The 18,220-nt window shown below is 42.1% G+C and overlaps 1 protein-coding gene across 16 annotated transcripts in view; it reads right to left on the bottom strand.

Annotated features, from left to right (window-relative positions):
* Positions 1 to 18,220, bottom strand: part of TRPM3 (transient receptor potential cation channel subfamily M member 3) — a 920,678-nt gene that overhangs the window by 59,881 nt on the left and 842,577 nt on the right. For 11 of the 16 annotated variants that reach the window (XM_030810007.1, XM_030810017.1, XM_030810011.1 and 8 more), the window contains 3 exons: positions 16,935 to 17,063; positions 12,009 to 12,260; positions 4,646 to 4,820 (listed from right to left, as the gene is read on the bottom strand). In XM_030810007.1, coding sequence (XP_030665867.1) covers positions 4,646 to 4,820; positions 12,009 to 12,260; positions 16,935 to 17,063 — 556 coding nt within the window. Of the gene's footprint in view, positions 1 to 4,609; positions 4,821 to 12,008; positions 12,261 to 16,934; positions 17,064 to 18,220 lie in introns of all 16 variants that reach the window. The other 5 variants (XM_030810005.1, XM_030810016.1, XM_030810008.1 and 2 more) reach the window with 1 other exon arrangement.

Here is an 18,220-nt window from a genome sequence, read left to right as displayed (position 1 = left end):
AAGGCCTGTCTGCAGATAGCTCTGTTATTTGTAAATCCATTAAGCCTCAGTTTGTATTAGTAAACAAGTCAGGTGGGCATTCTCTATAATGTGAGCTGGCTTTCAGGGACAGAAAATGAGGATGGTGCCTCATATTGGCTTGCTTCCTTAGCAATTTGTGAAAACAAAACCCAACAAAACAATTCTTCCTTTCCCAAAAGTTGGCACTGGCTCAAGTTTTTCTTTTCCAAAATACTTTCTTTGGTCAAGCAACACTCCCCACGCTATAGCTGTTAGGCATTAGTGTGCTCTGAATCCATTAGAGAAGGTCAGTTCAGAATACTAAACAGATGCACAGCCCTGAGTCTTGAGAACTGGAGTTTCACAATTGCAATGCATAACAATAGTCATCTTCTTCATTCATGCTGCTCTAAACTTCACCATAAGCAGGCATATTTTAGAGACTGGCTCCTTGAGCTGTCCTGATTTCCACATGGGAAGTGAGGAACAATTAATTTGAGGCAGAAAAATAATTCAGGAATGTGTTTTGGCTTTACATGCACACACATGACAAAAACAACACTTTAAATTCAGTCAACATCACAGAGACAACATGGACACAAAGGAGCAAGGATTTTTTTTATAGCAAACCTTTGTACTAAATATATACACACATAAATAAAGCAAAAACAAAACAAAAACCTTCCTACCCCAGACTACCTATTAATTTTAGATGGAAAAGCCCTAGGCAGTAAGAAAAAAAAATAACCCAGGCATTAAGTAGGTTGGATAGTTAATTTGGAGTGAATGGAAAGGGCTAGATAATATTAAGTTGTCATGGTAGAAAGTAAGTTTTGGACATTCTGCTTTCACATTACTATCTAAACTTGTAAAAATACTCAGGGAAGCAGAAAGGAGGACTAAATTTAGACCCTTACTTAATGCATTCAAGAGCATGATTCATTTTCCTCCTGCCCTGGTACAGCCTGGGGAATCTGAATATACAGCCAGCAGCACATGGATGCCCTGTAAATAAATGAAAGTTGCATTCATTCAGGGGCTGGAGAAAGCCAGAGACACCCCGTTTTCCCTGCCAACAAAGGTGCACTTCTAGGGACCTCACACACTAGAATGTAGAACCAGATTTCTAAGCTGGCAAGAGTCCATCTAATTTTAGCTTTGCTCCGACCTTGGCATGAAATGCTGCTGGGGTGGAAATGAATTCTGCTTCTCCTCTTTTCTAAGTGGCTTTTCCCCTCAAGCTCCAGTGGGATCCTGACCAGCTCTCAGAGGCCATGCCACATGGGTCACACCAATGAGACTACCCAAAAGGGTGTCATCATTTGGTAGCCATGCATTTAACAACCCAGGGCCTAAGTTGCTTCATGGTAGCCCTTAGGTTGGTTCTTGGAGAGCTAGGAGTCTATATAGCAAACACGTGAGGACAATTTTGGGCTATTTGAAAGAAACCAAACAAACCAAAAAGGAACCAACCACACAACAACAGCAAGTTGCATTCTCACGAATTAAATCAGGGTGGTAGGCAAAGTTTCCGGGTAGAGCGGACAGTCACTGTCCCTTCCCTAGGTTCCTTATCTTCTCCTTCCAATCACATTCTCTCACTCTCCTCTGCTTCCAAACAAAACAAACATTTCAGTCTCCACAGAGAACTTAGATTAAGGCTGAACTATCATTTGTGTTTAGTCCAACATGGCTTAGAGGTGAAAAGCACCTAAATTATGTTGTGACTTTACAGCGACTCCATTTTCTTTCCTTTTGGTTTAGTTTTAAGCACATTTGGAAAGTAACCTTACAAGTTTCATTCCAGTATCTTAGGCTTTATTGATCTTATCGATCTTTGGTCTCTGTGTTTAGAACAAATAACAGAAGAAAAGGTGGAAGGCATATCAAAAATCTGTAGTAAGGTAACATTGCCTCCCAGAAGTGAGGGCATCAAAGCCACCCTCTCTTCTGAGGTGTATGATTGATGTTAAAAACCCACCCCAAGGGCCCTATTGTACATCCATATACATCCAACCCAATTAAGAAAGAGTATTTTCCCAAACATGAAATGGGCTCAGCAATTCTGAAGTAAAAAAAAAAAAAAGAGTTAGCTATGGAGCACGCGCATTCCGTTAGAAATGAGTCACTCTGCGAAGGTGTGTTTGAATGAGCAGCACTTCAGAAGGCCTGCACGGGGTACACCTACAGGATGGGACTGGCAGACCCTGGGCAGGGCTGTGGGTCCAGGCGGATATGAGATCTGATCAGCCTGAAAACATGCTTCACAAACCAACCTGGGCACGACACAGAAAAGAGGCAAGACATCGTAGAGCAGCATAAACGATTTGTACCTTTCTCAAATAGCTTGGTACTTGGGACTCCAGAGCAGTTCTGAATGACCATCTAGGGCAGTCACCCAATCCCCATTGGGCCCATCCAGGGCCATAACATCAATATTAAATCATTTGGAGGACAGGAATGTTCAATGACCTTGGCCAAATGTCATGACAGATTTTGGGGGCAGCCTTCTATATCCATTTGAGAAAGGACAAATACTCACTAGCACTAGACAGAAAACTGGCTGATTTAGCTTAGAACAGTGGCTACCATTGTAGCTCTTTCAGAACATCGAAAAGGAAGGTAAGTGGCTGGGGAAGGGCATCATGAAGGCTGCATCTATCCAAGGCTGGGTCAGTTATACATTGAGGTTTGGAGTCGAAATTTATTCTCACACACGTAGAACTCCACAGATCTAATTAACAGTGTGGGAAATCTATTTTCATGTTTCACTCACACAAAACACATCTTCTCTGTCTCCAGGGGTTTTTCAAGTTCTAAACTACAATCAGCCCTTCTTTTAAAATAACAATAATAAATCCTCTTATTCAGCCAGATGGTGGTGTTTGTTGCACTAGGCTGGGTTCATAGTACAACATCAATAAATGGCCACTTGTAGAGGGACAGACAGAATCCCATTTATAAAACACACCTACACCTCCCTCGTTCTCCCATCCCAAAATGTGGCATTGTCAAAACATCCCTGGGGGTTTAATCTCATTTTGGAGCAGAAAGGAAAACTAAAAAAGGCAAAATAATGTAACTAAGTGGAAAAACAGCTTCTTGGGGGGAAATAGCACATTTAATCTCTGAGAAGAATGGTCATAGGTGGGTGTTTAAAAGTGTTGTTTTGCCTTTAGGGACCATTTGAAAGCAGGCTCTCAAAAGGATTTTCCCCAGTCCCTGGCAAGTTGTCTTGGTGAAGGCTGCACGTTGTCAGCCAAAGATATTACAACCAGGAGATGGAGTTAAAATTCTTCCTCAGTGAGTTGGCTGAGTCTCATGAAACAAGTATTTGTTCCAATTAGGTGTTCCAAAAAGTCTTGATTGCCTTAGATAACACATTTTGAGAAGGAAAGTGTGTTTGTTCAAAATCCATCGTGGAAGAATAAGTGACGTACCGGTGTGTTCTGTTGCCAACGTACACATCCTCTTCACAGGCCTGGAGGACTCACACTCTGCTGCCTTGTCCCTGTTTTCCTGGTCTCAGTCGTACCTGGGATGGGCAGTGGGAGTGGGGATGCTAACTAGTCCCTGCTCCTGCTCTTAATAAGCTATACTACCTGGTTATGTAACCTTAATCCATGTCCACAGTCCAGGGCTCAGATGGCTGGCCTGTCAGCAAAAAAATGTCTGAAAAATGTTAATTCAACAATGTTGGAGGGATGTTATTTCCAGAACTAAACTCCTCAGGGGAAATGAGAAATCATTGCTCCTGGGATTCAACTCCTCCACACTGAAAGATGTTTCTTTAATGATGCTTTCTTCCCAAAAAATTTCCCAATGCCTGGTGTGTCCTGACATTTGGTCCAAATAAAATCCTGGAACAGACTTCTAGGATACAACTATCTTCAAGCTCCATACAAAAGGAGTGTTTATCACAGAGAATCAGCATCTATTAGGGTATGAAACCTTGGGGGCCTGCTGGCATTCACTCCCCAAACTGAATCGTTTCATAATATAGATACTATTTTCTTTTTGGCATTTATAGCAAGCAGCTCAGTTTATGACCTAAGGCATTTTCCATACTTCCAGGCAATGAATACTAGCTTCCTATGAGTCTCAATAGCACATAATTTAAGACAGCGGGAAAGGGAGTTGGAGAATAGTTTCCAGTGCAAGAAAAATACCATGCAGATGTTTGCCCTTACTCTTGAATTCTGATGGTGAAATCGAGCATTGTTTATTTGTTCTGAAGTCCAACTCAAGAAATATATTTTCTAAAGGCTGGGGCTGGTGGCTGGGGTAGAGGTAGGGAGGTAGTGACATAAAATATTCCTGATATTGAAATATTCAACACATGGCCCTGGGAGTTTGAATCATAATTTAGATCTTTCTAAGTGGTTCATTTTTTGATCAAATTTGGTATACCAGATGTCGATTCGTGTCACAGAACATGACATACCTAAAGAAACACCCAAGAACTACTTTGCTAAAATTGTATATTCACCTTCTGTAATTTTTGTTTCCTCCAAGATAGCAAGCTAGGAATCGGTCCTCTATCTTGAGCCATTTATTGAGAGCAAACAAATGAACTTGGAAAAGACACAACTGAATTGAATTTAAATACCTGACTTTGGTGTATGAGAATCATAAACTTGCTTACGGTCTATCTGGTCCGCAAACACTTCCCCATAAATCATCCAATAGGGCATGTAGAAGATGTTCTTGGCCAGTTTCCATGATGGCTCCTCATTGGGAAAAAGGATGGCTTGCCTGGCGACCCCAAAGCTCATCAGAACCACCAGCATAATGATGACAAAGTACATCATGTCTATCATCTGGAAGGGTGGGGAAGCAGAGGGAGAAACAAGAGAAAACCCATATGATTGAGTGTTCTTATAATTGCTGACAATGATGGGAACCTTTGCAGGAGGTCCACTTTCTAGACTGCTGGTAAGGGATGTTTAGACAGGGAGTTGTGTCCAGATAAGAAGATGCTTGGTCTATTGAAGCCAGTGTCCACAGAATTCTATCAGTGACTCAAAAAACATTTTTAAAAGTGCACACACAAATGAAGGCTCTTCGTTTCTCATTGCTGTCTGTGGGACCGAGTCAAGGCTAGGCATAGGAGTCATATAAATGGAAGCTTAGGCCTCTATGTGAATCAGGTGCTAACTTTTTCTCTGCTCCTGGGGGAGGCAAGTGTCCTCTTTGGGTCTCTTTCTTCTTAGAGAAACTGGAATTGGGAGAGTTGAACTATTTCAAGAGCAACTGCAATGCTGTAAACCTCCTTTCTAAGTTCTGAAAGGCTAATGAATAATTGGAAAGCTCAAAAACAAAACAAAGCAACAACAAAAAACTGCCTATAAACAAAGCTAGGATAAACCAAATATCCATTATATTCTTATTCTTGTGGCCCCACCCCACTGCATAGTATTCTACCACCAATCAGTCTCTCAGAGAAAACAGCTGTTTGTATACTTCTCCTGCAGAGTATCCTGTTAGCTATGGAGGGTGTTTTCTTGGGCATTAGAATCATGCACCCTAATGACTCAGACCTGTACCTGCTGTAGAAATGATGGATTTTCATCCTGACATGTTTATAAAATCCTCCGGGCTGCTCTCCAATGTAATGTTATCTCTTGTTCCTCATTCTTCCTTCTTTCCATGATGTATGTTATTTGGGATCTGTTTCTTATATGCCAAATTATTTTCCTTTTATCACTCAAAATATTAAATAGATGAGGATGCAATAACTATTGATTTTTTTCTGGCCAGAACCCATTATCTCCTCCTTTTATAAACAGTTTCTACCCAGTATGGCCACAAGGTAGGTGTGTTTTCCAGGCTACGTTAAATATGATACTAGCCCCGGCAAGAGTGATAGAAGGCAGGGATGTGACCAAGACAGGCCAACCAGAATCCTTGTATTGGCTTGGCGTTGTTTGTTTTTGACTGAAGCTGGGAGAAAGAAGTTCCTTGTGTCTCTGTAATGGGGTGAGTTCATTGTTATTTGTATCTGACGCTGAGTTCTCCGCCAGTGAAACTGATCAGAGTAAATGAAGCCCATTTGCAAGAGAAAGAGAGCAAATCTTGACAGTGGTTGGGTCCCTGCTTGCAGTAGCCCCTAAGGCCAGTTTCATTATGCCCTTCGTAAGTCAATATATCCCTTCTAGGCTTAAGCTAGGTGGAGATTGATTTCTATCGCTTGCATCAAAACACAGAATACAAAAGACTTTCTCTTAGCTATCATACTTCCTGAAGGGATGCCCATCCACAAAAAAAAGCCTAATGCTAATTTTTTCAATGACAATGGAGCCTTCAAATTAGTTTTACAATTTTATTTTATTTTTTTATTTTATTATTATTTTTGAGATGGAGTCTCGCTCTGTCACCGAGGCTAGAGTGCAGTGGAGCAATCTCGGTTCACTGCAACCTCTGCCTCCTGGGTTTAGGCAATTGTCTGCCTCAGCCTCCTGAGTAGCTGGGATTTCAGGTGTGCACCACCATGCCCGGCTAATTTTTTTGTATTTTTAATAGAGACGGGGTTTCACCATCTTGGCCAGACTGGTCTTGAACTCCTGAACTCGTGAGCCACCCACCTCAGCCTCCCAAAGTGCTGGGATTACAGGTGTGAGCCACTGTGCCTGGCCATGATTTTATTTTAAAGGAGTCTCTGTTATTGGAATTCAAACATTATAGCCTTCCTTGTACGCCTTAGGACACTGGAGTCTAATCAAGTTTCAAAGCAACTTCAAAATGCATCTCACAAGTATTGTATGACTTCAAAACCAAACAGGAATATCTTAAAATCTGACATCCATTCATATTTTTAAATAGTTTTTAAAGTTGCATGCTAATTAGTTATTTCTTCTATAGTTTAATGGTCTCAGAACTCTTTTAAAGTGAGCAAGCCAGCTGTGTCGAAACAGTTTTATAGGAAATATGGGTCTGTTTTTCATCCTCTCTCTTATTTTGTAAAATTCTTTCATCATTTATTTACAGAAAGTTCTATCAATGAAAAAGCACACATGGGTCCTTCATGTTGTGTTTATTTACATTGATTAAAGATGGGTTGGGAGAGGGTTTGTGCTCATGAGATTTAGAAGCTAGTTTGACCCAAGGAAACTCAGCCAGTAAATACAGAAACTGTTCTAATTTAATTTCTAAGGATTGTTTTTGTTCAGATTGATTGTGCTATCTATCCAAAGGGTCAAAACAATCAAAGAGAAGACACATTCTTCCCAAACACTTAGCTTCATATATTTCAAAGAAGTCTTAGCTTTCATTCAAATACCAAAATCTGATAGAGTGCAGTGCAGAAATAGAGCATTAGTAGTGAGAACTGGGGCTGGCCTCCTCTTTTTAAAGCCAAATTGTCCAGTTGGTTCAATATTAAGAGAGCTGATCCTGTCCTAATCTTGTAAATATCTTTCTGTTGTGTTCTACAGAGGAGAGTATATAACATATATATAATACAATGTAATATATAATATACATCTATATAATATGCATTTATAATATTCATTATATATAATGTATAATGTATATATAATATATAATGTGCATATAATATATATTATATATACACTGTAGTGGTTAAACACATGTACTTAGGTGTCAGAATACCTGGGTTTTCATCTTGACTTTGCTAGTGAAAAATAGCTACAAGGAAAAAAATTCACACAAAATGAGTAAAAATAATTACAAAAACAAAACAAAGGCTTTCCTAAACATTAAAAAAAAAGAAAGAAAGGAAAGAAAAAGAAATGTAGCTAGGTGGCCTTGGGCAAGCTGCTTAATCTTGTTTTATTTTATTTGTAAAATAGGAATAATAACACATTTATTTTATAAAGATTCAATGAGATGGCATGTGAAACAATGTGGTAAGTTCTCCATAAATGTTAATGTATTATTATTATTAGAGTTGGAAGGACGTCAGGTTGTGGAGTCAGTTAGAGAGAAATTTGAATCCTGTTATTGTCTCTTGCTTAGTCTCTTATTCAATTGTTTAAATTATTAAACACAGATGTGAAAACCTATTTCCGAGGGGGTATGATGATGACATGTCTGACATGGTATCTGGCACACAGCAAATGATAGCTATTATTATTGTTTTTATTCTGAATTATGTAAGTGAGCTTAGTACTGGGCTTAGAGAATTCCATTGAGAAGTGGAATATGGAGGAAAAGAGTCAGGATTTTGTTAAGTGATTCTGGGCCTGCAGCAGATCAATTGGAGTCTTTCCGGATATGCAGGCTTTCCATGGTGTGAGGCATTTGGTGTACTGGCTTCTTATATTATGCAAAGACTCATAGTACCAATTTCAAAATGACTCCTAATGATTGTGTGTCCAGGAATCTCATCAGCTGTCTGTCCCTAGACCACAGGGCAGGGACTCACTTGGCTGTTTTGTGCTGAATGGGAACTCCCTAATGTTGAGAAGGTTTCAGTATAACACATCTGGGCACATTTTCTTAAGTTCCACCCTGGTAGTCCATCTGGCTCACTGATAAATTCTATAGGCATATTTTATCTGCCTTCTGGATCAGTGCATCAATTATTGAACTGATTATCTTAAAAGCCCCTTGAAAGAGAAGCAAAGTCCCCAAATATACTCATTTTCTACTTATTCTTGACTGATAAATGAAGTCATTCATAAGTTAAAAGGTAGAGAAAATGCAGTGCATTCCTCTTGCACACTCCTGAGTAAGGTTTCATTCTAGTCAAAACTGGGATAATTATGGCATTATTAAGATGACAGACATGGATTTTAAAATAATCTCGCTGCATTAACATGACTTTAGTTATTCCAAGTATATAAATGCTACCCAGGCTTTAAAGGGTAATATATTTGGTTTGTTTGGGTCTTTTCAGATTTTATTTGTTAAAATAAAATAAGGTAGCAATCAGAAAAAAATCCAATCTGATTATGTAATCACAGAATGCAGTAATTCTCAACAGAGGCCAATTTCATTCCCTGAGGGACACGTGGAGATGTTTGTTTGGAGACTTTTTTGTAGTCATAACTGCGTGTGTGCGTGCATGTGTGCATGCTACTGGCATCCACTGGGTAGATACTGCTAAAGATCCTATGACACACAGGACAGCTTCCTAAAATAAGGAATTATACAGCCCACAATATCAGCAGTGTCAAGGTTGAGAAAATGTGGCCTAATTTTATAGCTATTATAGTTCTTTGCTTTCATTGGGTCCACTTGAAAATACATTTGAGAATCTCATGAAAGCTTGTCCCCTCTGTCCAGAAAATTCACACACCCACACATTTTTATATATAAATTGCAGAGAGGGTCCACAGATCCTACCTCCTAAGCCCTATCCATTGACTCTAAATCTAGACTCTCTGCTTTTAGGCAGGAATTTTCACCACAATCTCAAATTCATTGTTAAAGTGCAAAGAAGATGATATAACAGGCAGTATAATAGAGTAAGATACACATTTCTTTCCTAGTCAAAAAATCCCCAATTGAACTGGGGTTCCATTTTGGGTAAGTAACTCAAGCTCATGAATTCAAGTTTTTTTTCTCTCTAGAATGAGTTTGGTGATATTTGTCCTAAACAATGCTGGTGTTATAAATACCATCTGTACAGTAGGGTTAGGAATACAGCATAATAACTATACTCACCAATTTTTCCTTTCTTTCATTGTATTGTATTTAAAAAATGCAATTTGAACATAATGATAACAGATATAATTTGTCAACCACCAGCTATGAGCCAGACACAGCTGGTCATTTAGTATGTATTATTTCTAATAATTACAACAATAACCCTGTAAAATATGCATTTATTATACATCACTACTTTAGAAACAAGTAAACCAAGTCTCAAAGGGGTTTAAATAAATTGCTCAATGTGTTTGTTACACCTAATTCATTTTGAATTCAAATTCTTCCTCTCTTTGCATGAGTTTGTCAGTGATTTTGTAGGAAAAGTCGTGATTATTTAAGATTCATTTCAGTAGAGATACACATACACACATACATACACAGAGCTGTTCCGTAAATATTGAGTTAGCAATGATACATATAGTAAATATCAAGTAATAATAATAAAGAACATCAGCCAGGCATGGTGGCTCACACCTGTAATCCCAGCACTTTGGGAGGCTGAGGTGGATGGATCACTTGAGATCAGGAGTTTGAGACCAGCCTGGCCAACCTAGTGAAACCTCGTCTCTAATAAAAACAAAAAATTAGCCTGGCGTGGTGACGGGTGACTGTAGTCACAGCTGCTCGGGAGGTTGAGGCAGGAGAATTGCTAGAACCCGGGAGGCAGAGGTGGCACCACTGCATTCCAGCCTGGCTGACAGAGTAAAACACTCTCAAAAAAAAAAAATCTATTGACTAATCATTGGTTTGAATGGCTCATACAATGGAAGTGAAGTGAAAGATATTAGCAAAGAGGTTTTTCTTTTTCTGTTTTTGAGAAAAAAATACCTCACCGCAGTCTTGAACTCTGGGCTCAGGTGACCCTCCCACCTCAGGCTCCCAGATAGCTGGGATCACAGGCTCATGTCAACACACACCCTGTTAATTTTTCTTTCAGACGGAGTTTAGCTCTTCTTGCCCAGCCTGGAGTGCAATGGTGTGATCTTGGCTCACTGCAACCTCGCCTCCCGGGTTCAAGTGATTCTCCTGCCTCAGCCTCCCAAGTAGCTGGGATTATAGGCATACGCCACCATGCCCGGCTAATTTTGTATTTTTAGTAGAGAGAGGGTTTCTCCATGTTGGTCAGGCTGGTCTCGAACTCCCAACCTCAGGTGATCTGCCCACCTTGGCCTCCCAAAGTGCTGGGATTACAGGCGTGAGCCACCATGCCCGGCCCTAATTTTTCATTAGTTTTTGTATCATCAGTGTCTCACTGTGCTGCCCAAGCTGGTCTCAGACTCCTGGGCTCAAGCAATCTGCCTGCCTCAGCCTCCCGAAGTGCTGGAATTGCAGGCATGACCCACTGTGTCTGACCAGGAAAAAGGTTTTTCAGTAAGAAGTGTTTGTCATGGTAGGACGGATGTACTTAGCTTTTCCACATGTATCTTGTAAAGGTGAAGTAGGGGACACACTTAGAAAACTGGGAGAACTGATGAAAAGTACCCAGTTCTGGCTTTAGGCTCTGATTCTTCCTCTAGTGAGTTTTGAGAGGGAGCTTGTTTACTGATGCACTCCCAGATTCACACTGATGCTGTTCTCCTAGGGTTCAGTCTCTATGGAAAAAGTCTGGAAACTGGTATGTGGTCAAGGACTATTGGAACAAGTCCTTGGCCATTTGTAGGGGAGCATATTAGCTTGCTACTTGGGATTTTTTCTTCAAGAATTTGATAAGTAGGAGCATCATTCTGGAACCTAGTTCTTAACAGACATCATTTTCCAGTAGTGTAACAAACACATGATGCGTGATAGAACTTAATGGTCAATTCAAACCCAACTCAACCCAACTCAACTCAGCGCAAATAAATTGTTTTTCTTCCCTTTGTGTAGGGAAAGGCATTTCTCTAGAACTTTATTTAAAAACACAGGATCTTTAAAAAATCTGTTAAAAATTTGTAGTGGAGACCCATTCCTTCTCCAACACCTAGCTAAAATGTAACCTCTGTGTGCTTTTTCTGACCTATCTTTTCTATGGTTCTGTTGTACTTTATACACATCTCTATTACAGCATTTTTCACATGGTGTGGTAATTCCTCCCTCCCTCTCTCTCTTCCATCAATTTTAATCTCATGGAAAGAACATCTTTGTATACCCAACTCCTAGTCCAGTGTCCAGCATAAAATAGATGATCTTTATGTATTTTTCAGTAAATGAATGAGTGACTGATAAATTCTCCAGTTTTGTATACAGATGTAGTCAAACCCCCAAACATTCAAAAGGAATTCATAAAATAAAACACCTCTAGGGCCATCTCATTTAGACTTTGATAGCAGGCCGAAATGAGTTGTTTCCCTCTACCTATTATCACCATTCCTCCTCTGAAAACTTATAACATGGAATCAGAAGATCCTGCTTACCATTTTTCCAATCATCATTACATACGGGCCCAAATACTTGTTCACGCCGAAGATGTCTAGGAGACGGATATACCAGTAAATGATGTTCACGCAGTAGATGACCCTCCCGTCACTCCTGAAGGGCTGGTCTTGGAGACGAAGGATCATTCCGACAGAAAACAGAAGGATGGCAATGAGGTCCGTGACATTCCAGTATTCCTGCAGCCACACCTTCACTTTCTGTAGCAACTTCCCTGGCTCTGACATCAGAATCTATAAGGCAGGAAGGAGAGCAGGGTTAGGTCTGGTTTCTGTCTCTATTTTCAGCCCAGTTGGGAAGTGCTTGGTCTGTTGGCTGATGTTAGTAGCTTGCGTTTTCTATCTATATCTACTTAAATAGTTGCATGCTATAAAAGTCCAATTGAGCTAAGCTTAGGTGATTATTCAGCTGCAATATTCCAAAGGCACATATAAGCAATAATTTTGATTCTTTGGGCGGTGGTAAAATTCTAAGACACACATAAGAGTTTTGCTATAAAATGATTCAATCCTAGTATGCTGCAAATCTCTGAAGTCTTCCTTCATCTCAGTAAACAGTGCCACCATATTGAGTGAGTTCCTCAGGCTGTTCACTTGGGAAGACTCCTCCATTTTTCTCTTTCACATCCCACATCCTCTGCACCAAGTCCTATCACCTCTATTTCTAAATGCAACCTAGCCAACTACTTCTCACCACCTCCACTGCTGCCTCCCTATTCTAAGCTCCATCACATCTTGCAGATCGCAGCAGCCTTCTAACTGGTATCCCCATCATCGTCATTGCCCACTTACCCTCAACCCATTCTCTGAGCAGCACAAATAATGATCTTTAAAAGCCTGGATCTTTAAAGATCTGGCTGGCAATTACCAAGTTATATGCATAGGTAAAAACTCATCAAGCTGCACCCTTAGGAGTTGTTCAATTATAGATAAATTATACCTCAATTAAAAAAAAGACTTATGGGACAAATGAACAACAACAACAGAAACTAAAGCAAATGATCATAATTGTATGCTTAAGCTTTCTGATGACTTCCATTACAAATAGTGAAAAATCCAAACTCCTTATGGTGGCCTCATTTCACGTCCCACCATATTCTCCCTTATTCTCTACCCTGCAGCCATACTGGTCATCTCTTAAGCATAACAAGTTTATTCGATATTCAGGATGCTTTTACTTATTCCTTCTGTTCAGCACTTTCTTCTCCCAGATCTGTATTTAGCTCCTCTTCATCTTCAAGGTCTCCGATCAAATGTCCCCTTTTTAGGAAGGCCTTTTTTGACTACTTTAGCTGCAGTCGACTTCACGTCCCCAAGTCACTCTCCAATACATTACCCTATTTAGTTTTTTGAAGTTTTTATCACTATATGAAATTATCTTCTGTATGCTTTCATATGTATGTGTGTATGAGTATGTGTGTCTGCCTATCAATCAATCAATCAATCATCTATTTATTCATCCATCCATCCATTCTTCTCTCTTTCCTAGACTGAAACTCTGAGGGCAGACCCTTTGTACCCCAGGCCTGTTACATAATAGAAACTCAATACATATTTGTCAACAGACTGACTGTTGTGTAGGCACTAACAGCAATTTTCCAGTTCCTTGCATATCCTAACTCCTTTGTGGGACTCTTGCCTTACCTTAAATTTAGAGGGGGCTACCACGCATGGGTCTATAAAATGCACAGCTGGACAGCAGAAGTTGCACCCATCCTGCACCACAGACCGCCCCAGGATGTGAGAAGCCAGGGAACCCCACATAGTGCAGCTGTGCACCAGGGCCACCTTCCTCAATTGCTGGTGTTTACCTCTGAGGATTCCATCTCTTCAGACCATGACCAACCCCTTTCCCCACCTCAGAACCTCTCAAAGGAGAGGAGAGAAAAGACTGGAGGCAGGTTTATATCCAGCTTTTTGTGTGAATCCTCATGTCCACTATAATGATTTACCTAATTCTGAAATACTAATGAAGACAGGTTTTTGTAAGTCAGTGCTGGGACTTGGAAGCTGAGCAGGGTACCAGGAGCTACCTGGGAGCCCTATTTTTCACAGGCAGTGTCCTGCCCTAAGCCCTAGCCCAGAGTTTCTAAACTTCAGTGCACATCAGAATCACCTGGAAGGCTGGGTAAAATATAGATGCTGGGCCCTCAGTCTGGAGTTTCTGCTTCAGGAGGCTGGGGGGTGGGGTGGAGGATTTACATTTCTAACAAGTTCCCAGCTCCTGCTGGTGGCCACAGTTTGAGAACCACTGTCCTAGTCATCAGCAGTCTCTCTCTGCAGCTGGTGTTGTCCTGATGGCTTCTCACTCTCTGGCTGCATCTTAACAGAGCAAAAATCCGTGTATGTAGCTGGGAGAGAGGGTTGATGGGCAATGCATTGAGCTTTTCCAACCCTTTGCTCACACTTTCCTAAAACCGCTAAACACAGAGGTTTGTAGTATAATTTTTAAATAGTGAAGCATTTTTTGGTAAAGTCCCAACATTAAAAAAAAAAAAAGAGATGAGAGCAGAACAGTCTGGGGTGAAGCAGAATTGGAAAGTCAAGAATCCCCCCTGCCTCCTCCACCTCTCGAACCAGCCCTTAGGCACCTGTCTTAGAACGTGGGAGCCTGAGGAGCATCGTGGGGGAGTAGAAAGAGCAGTGAGTCTAGGGACGGATCTGTCAGGTTTCATACTCAGTTGTCCTTTCTAGCTGTGGGATACGGGGAAATTGCTTAAACCCTGAGTCTCAGTTCCCAGACCTGTGCAGTGGGATGTCATCATAGTCACGCCATCAACCTCACAGTTGTCGGCAGGGGGAGGATCCAGATGAGATAACGTCTACCCACGCACGCTGCAAACAGTGCCATGCTATTAAGTGATTACCGGGGCTTGCTTTGGTGACTCCAGGCAGAAGTATGTGGGGCTGGGAATGGGGGTATCATGGGAAACCACAAAGCCTTCCTTGTGTATCCCTGGGAAGGCACCAAAGCATGCAAACTTTTCCACATTTCCAGGATCTTGCGTCTGAGCCCTGGAGGTCCTGCGTGCTGACTGTGAGGAGGCAGGAAGGGCATGGCCTGTGGGGTCCTCACCCTTTGGTCGCCAAGCAACTCTTCAGTGAGTTCAGGGCAGGACATGGGTTGGGGCACCGCCTCACTGGGCCGCAGAGGAAAAGGTCAGACTCGGAGGTGGTCATCACCTCACTCCCCACAGGAAGCGGGAATCTTCGGTTGACCCCTTCCTGACCCCAGCCTCCAAAGGCCTGCCCTCCCTGCTATTCTATGCCTCTTCAGGAGAAATGGATATCCAGGCCTCGAGGCTCCTGGCAGCCTGCCCGTTTGGCAGCCTCTGCCAGAACAGTCCGTGGAGTACAGACTGCTCCCTGTCTTCTCCCAGTCTGGTCCCTGGAGAGACTCCAATCTCCCTGCTCGAGTCCTTCCCTTTTCTGCTTATCATGGGGAAGGAATATGCGTCTAGGCGTTAAATCGCTCGAGCGCCAGCTGGCACAGCACAGCCACAGGGCCCCAGCAGGAGCGGGCCTCAGTTCTCAGAGAGCTGCACAAAGACCAAAGCAAATTTATTACTGTTTTTCAGTTTACAAATGGGAAATCCACAACATTGGTCAAGAAGAAAAGCCACCATGAATGGGAAGACCGAAGTGTAGACGACTAGCTGGAACAAGGCAAGGCATTCCTTTTTTTTTTTTTTTTAAGTCCAGGCTTTTGTAAAATGAGACTAGCAGACCCACTCCCAAGTTCTCAGGGTGGGGAGATGGTAGTGGGAGTTAAAATATCCCCCAAATAGTTTAAAAACTCAAGGGCTTAAGAGATAAGACATTTTTTATGATCACAATACAACTGCATCTAACAGATACTGCATCTTTTCTCTGGAAGAGAACATTATAGAGCTGAAACCCTTGCCTTTTAACCTGCCTTTGTAATGAAGGCAAGAGTGAAGTTGTGGATTTGTAGGAGTCCTTTTTTCCTATGGTGCCCAGTGTGTTTTCCCACCCACTGCAGTACAGCAGTTAGGGTTGTTCTGAGCTCTTAAAGACTCAGTGGACTTGAATGGGAGCATTTCTTCCAGAAAGGGCCTGTCCTGCTTACTGTCATTTCAGGAAAAATGCAGAGAAATCAGCACTACCTCCTAAGCCTGCCTGCCTAATGGCTTTCCCTGATGAAATAGGAGCGTGTGGTGAACCTTGAGCGGGGCTGCAGAGCCCTCTTGTGGACTTTCGCTTGATCACATTCTTTTTAGCAGCTCTGAATCTGATGGGCCCCTGAGGTTAGCTCTGATTTCAAATAAACCATTTAGGGGTGGCATTTTGAAGGCTCCTTTTAGGCCATAGAAGTGGGGGGAGAAAAGAGGGACCCTGCACTCACAGCCCGAAGGATCTGTGTTCAGTTCACCTCGGTGATCCCTACTGCTGGCAGAGTGGTTGGTGCCCAGCAGGTGCGAGCAGAATGTTGAGAAGAAATAAACCAGAGAATAAATCCAATGAATGAGTGAAAGCAGAGTTCCTCCTAGAGCAGCCGAAACACATCCGGAGAGTCACAGGTATTGGCAGGCTGTGTCCGAAGACACCCAGAATAAGGGGGTGAAATGGGAGTTAAAAGTGGCAAAATCTAGAAAGTCATGTTTATAGGGATGAGGCATCAAAAACAACTAGAGGCCTTCTTGGGACAAAAGCTATGTTAGCAGAGAATAGACCAAATCCTAAGCACTCAGGGAGTTACACCCCTATAAGCACCACACTGTGAAGCCTCCCCAGGTTTGTCAGAGGAGCAAAGCAGCAGCTGTGGTAACGTTAGAGAAAACAGTTTCCAGCTCAATTTGCATCCCAGGCATCTTCCTGTCCCTTCCACCCACAGACAGAACTTAACCACTGTCTTTCTCTTACGTTTTCTTTTATAAAAGCTGTTACCTCTCTCATCTTTTCTATTCCCAGGGTGAAAATATAGGAGATGACGATCCATTCCTGGGTGGACGGCCAGCGTTCCATCTTCACTAACACGATATAGTTGAAGAGCATCAGGTATCCGATATACGCCAGCTGTAAGGAAATACAATACGGTGCTCTGGCTGTTCAGGCCCAGGAGCCCCAGTATCAGCCAAGGCCACTGCATAGCAGCACAGAACAGGGTCAGCAAGCAGGACACAGAATTTATGACAAAATGAACTTGAAGGTGCTAAACTACCAAAAGAATTAGAAAAGACAGTAATACTTGAAAGATTATAATATGCAGTCTTCCTTTTGACCTGTACATGTATCTCTGGGGCTCTGGTGCTTTGTTTAAATCTATGTGTCATGATGCATCATTTTGTCTTGCAGTTACCCATTTTTGTGTTTTCTTGGCTAAAAAGGGAGCCTTGGCTGTCAGTGGCGGCTCTTGCTCAGGCGTGGACCTTAGGTTCTTAAACTAGGGCAGCACAGTGGATTTTTGCCTCATGAATGCCAGGCAGAATAAGTGTCTGTGAGAAGCAAAGGAAGAGGAAGACGCATGTAACACCTGTAAATTGGTCAAACCAATATAAAAATAGCCCAGGCTTAAAGTGCTTCGCTTGTCAGTGCCCTGGGGAGGGTCTTACCTGTTTTCATTTCACCACTTTCCTGCCCTACTCAAGTTAAGATATTCCTTCCTGGTGTCTGCTTCATTGAAACAACACAAGAAAAGACAACACAATTTATAGAAAGGAAAGGGTCTGTGTGGCCTTTTGTGGACGGGAGTGGGGTTTAATCTCCAAGAGGCTCTGGCTCCTTGGGGTTGAATCCTGTTGTGACTGGCTGAATTGCTGGATGTCTGGGAAGAACTCCCAGGGTTTGGTGACTGTTCCTGGAAGATTCAGTTGTGTCAAGGTGAGTGAAGTGCAGGGAAACTGGTGGCTCTTGCATAAGGGGCTGACCTTAAGGGAAATGGCAGACTAGCTGGGCCTTCCTTAGGCAATGCCTCAAGTTGAGTGAGGTGCTCACTGGCCTTAAGGGCCTCAGGGGCCTCAGGGGCTGTGAGCAGGAACCAAGGGGGAGTTTATTAACTAAAATCTGCTGCACTCTTCAGAGTGGTGTAGCAAAGAATAGACACAGTGTGGGTGAAAGGATTGAGGCCTCGAGGGGTCTGGAGGTACTGCATGACTTTGGAGCTGGGAAGGCAGCTTAGAAGGTGGAGGAAGCTGCAGCCTTGCTGGGGGATATGCTGCTTTCTCTGCTAATTC

Source organism: Nomascus leucogenys, chromosome 1a, assembly GCF_006542625.1.
Source record: "Nomascus leucogenys isolate Asia chromosome 1a, Asia_NLE_v1, whole genome shotgun sequence".
Taxonomy (NCBI): domain Eukaryota; kingdom Metazoa; phylum Chordata; class Mammalia; order Primates; family Hylobatidae; genus Nomascus; species Nomascus leucogenys.
The sequence above is the reverse complement of the archived record's forward strand: the minus strand, read 5'-3'. Positions and strand labels throughout refer to the sequence as shown.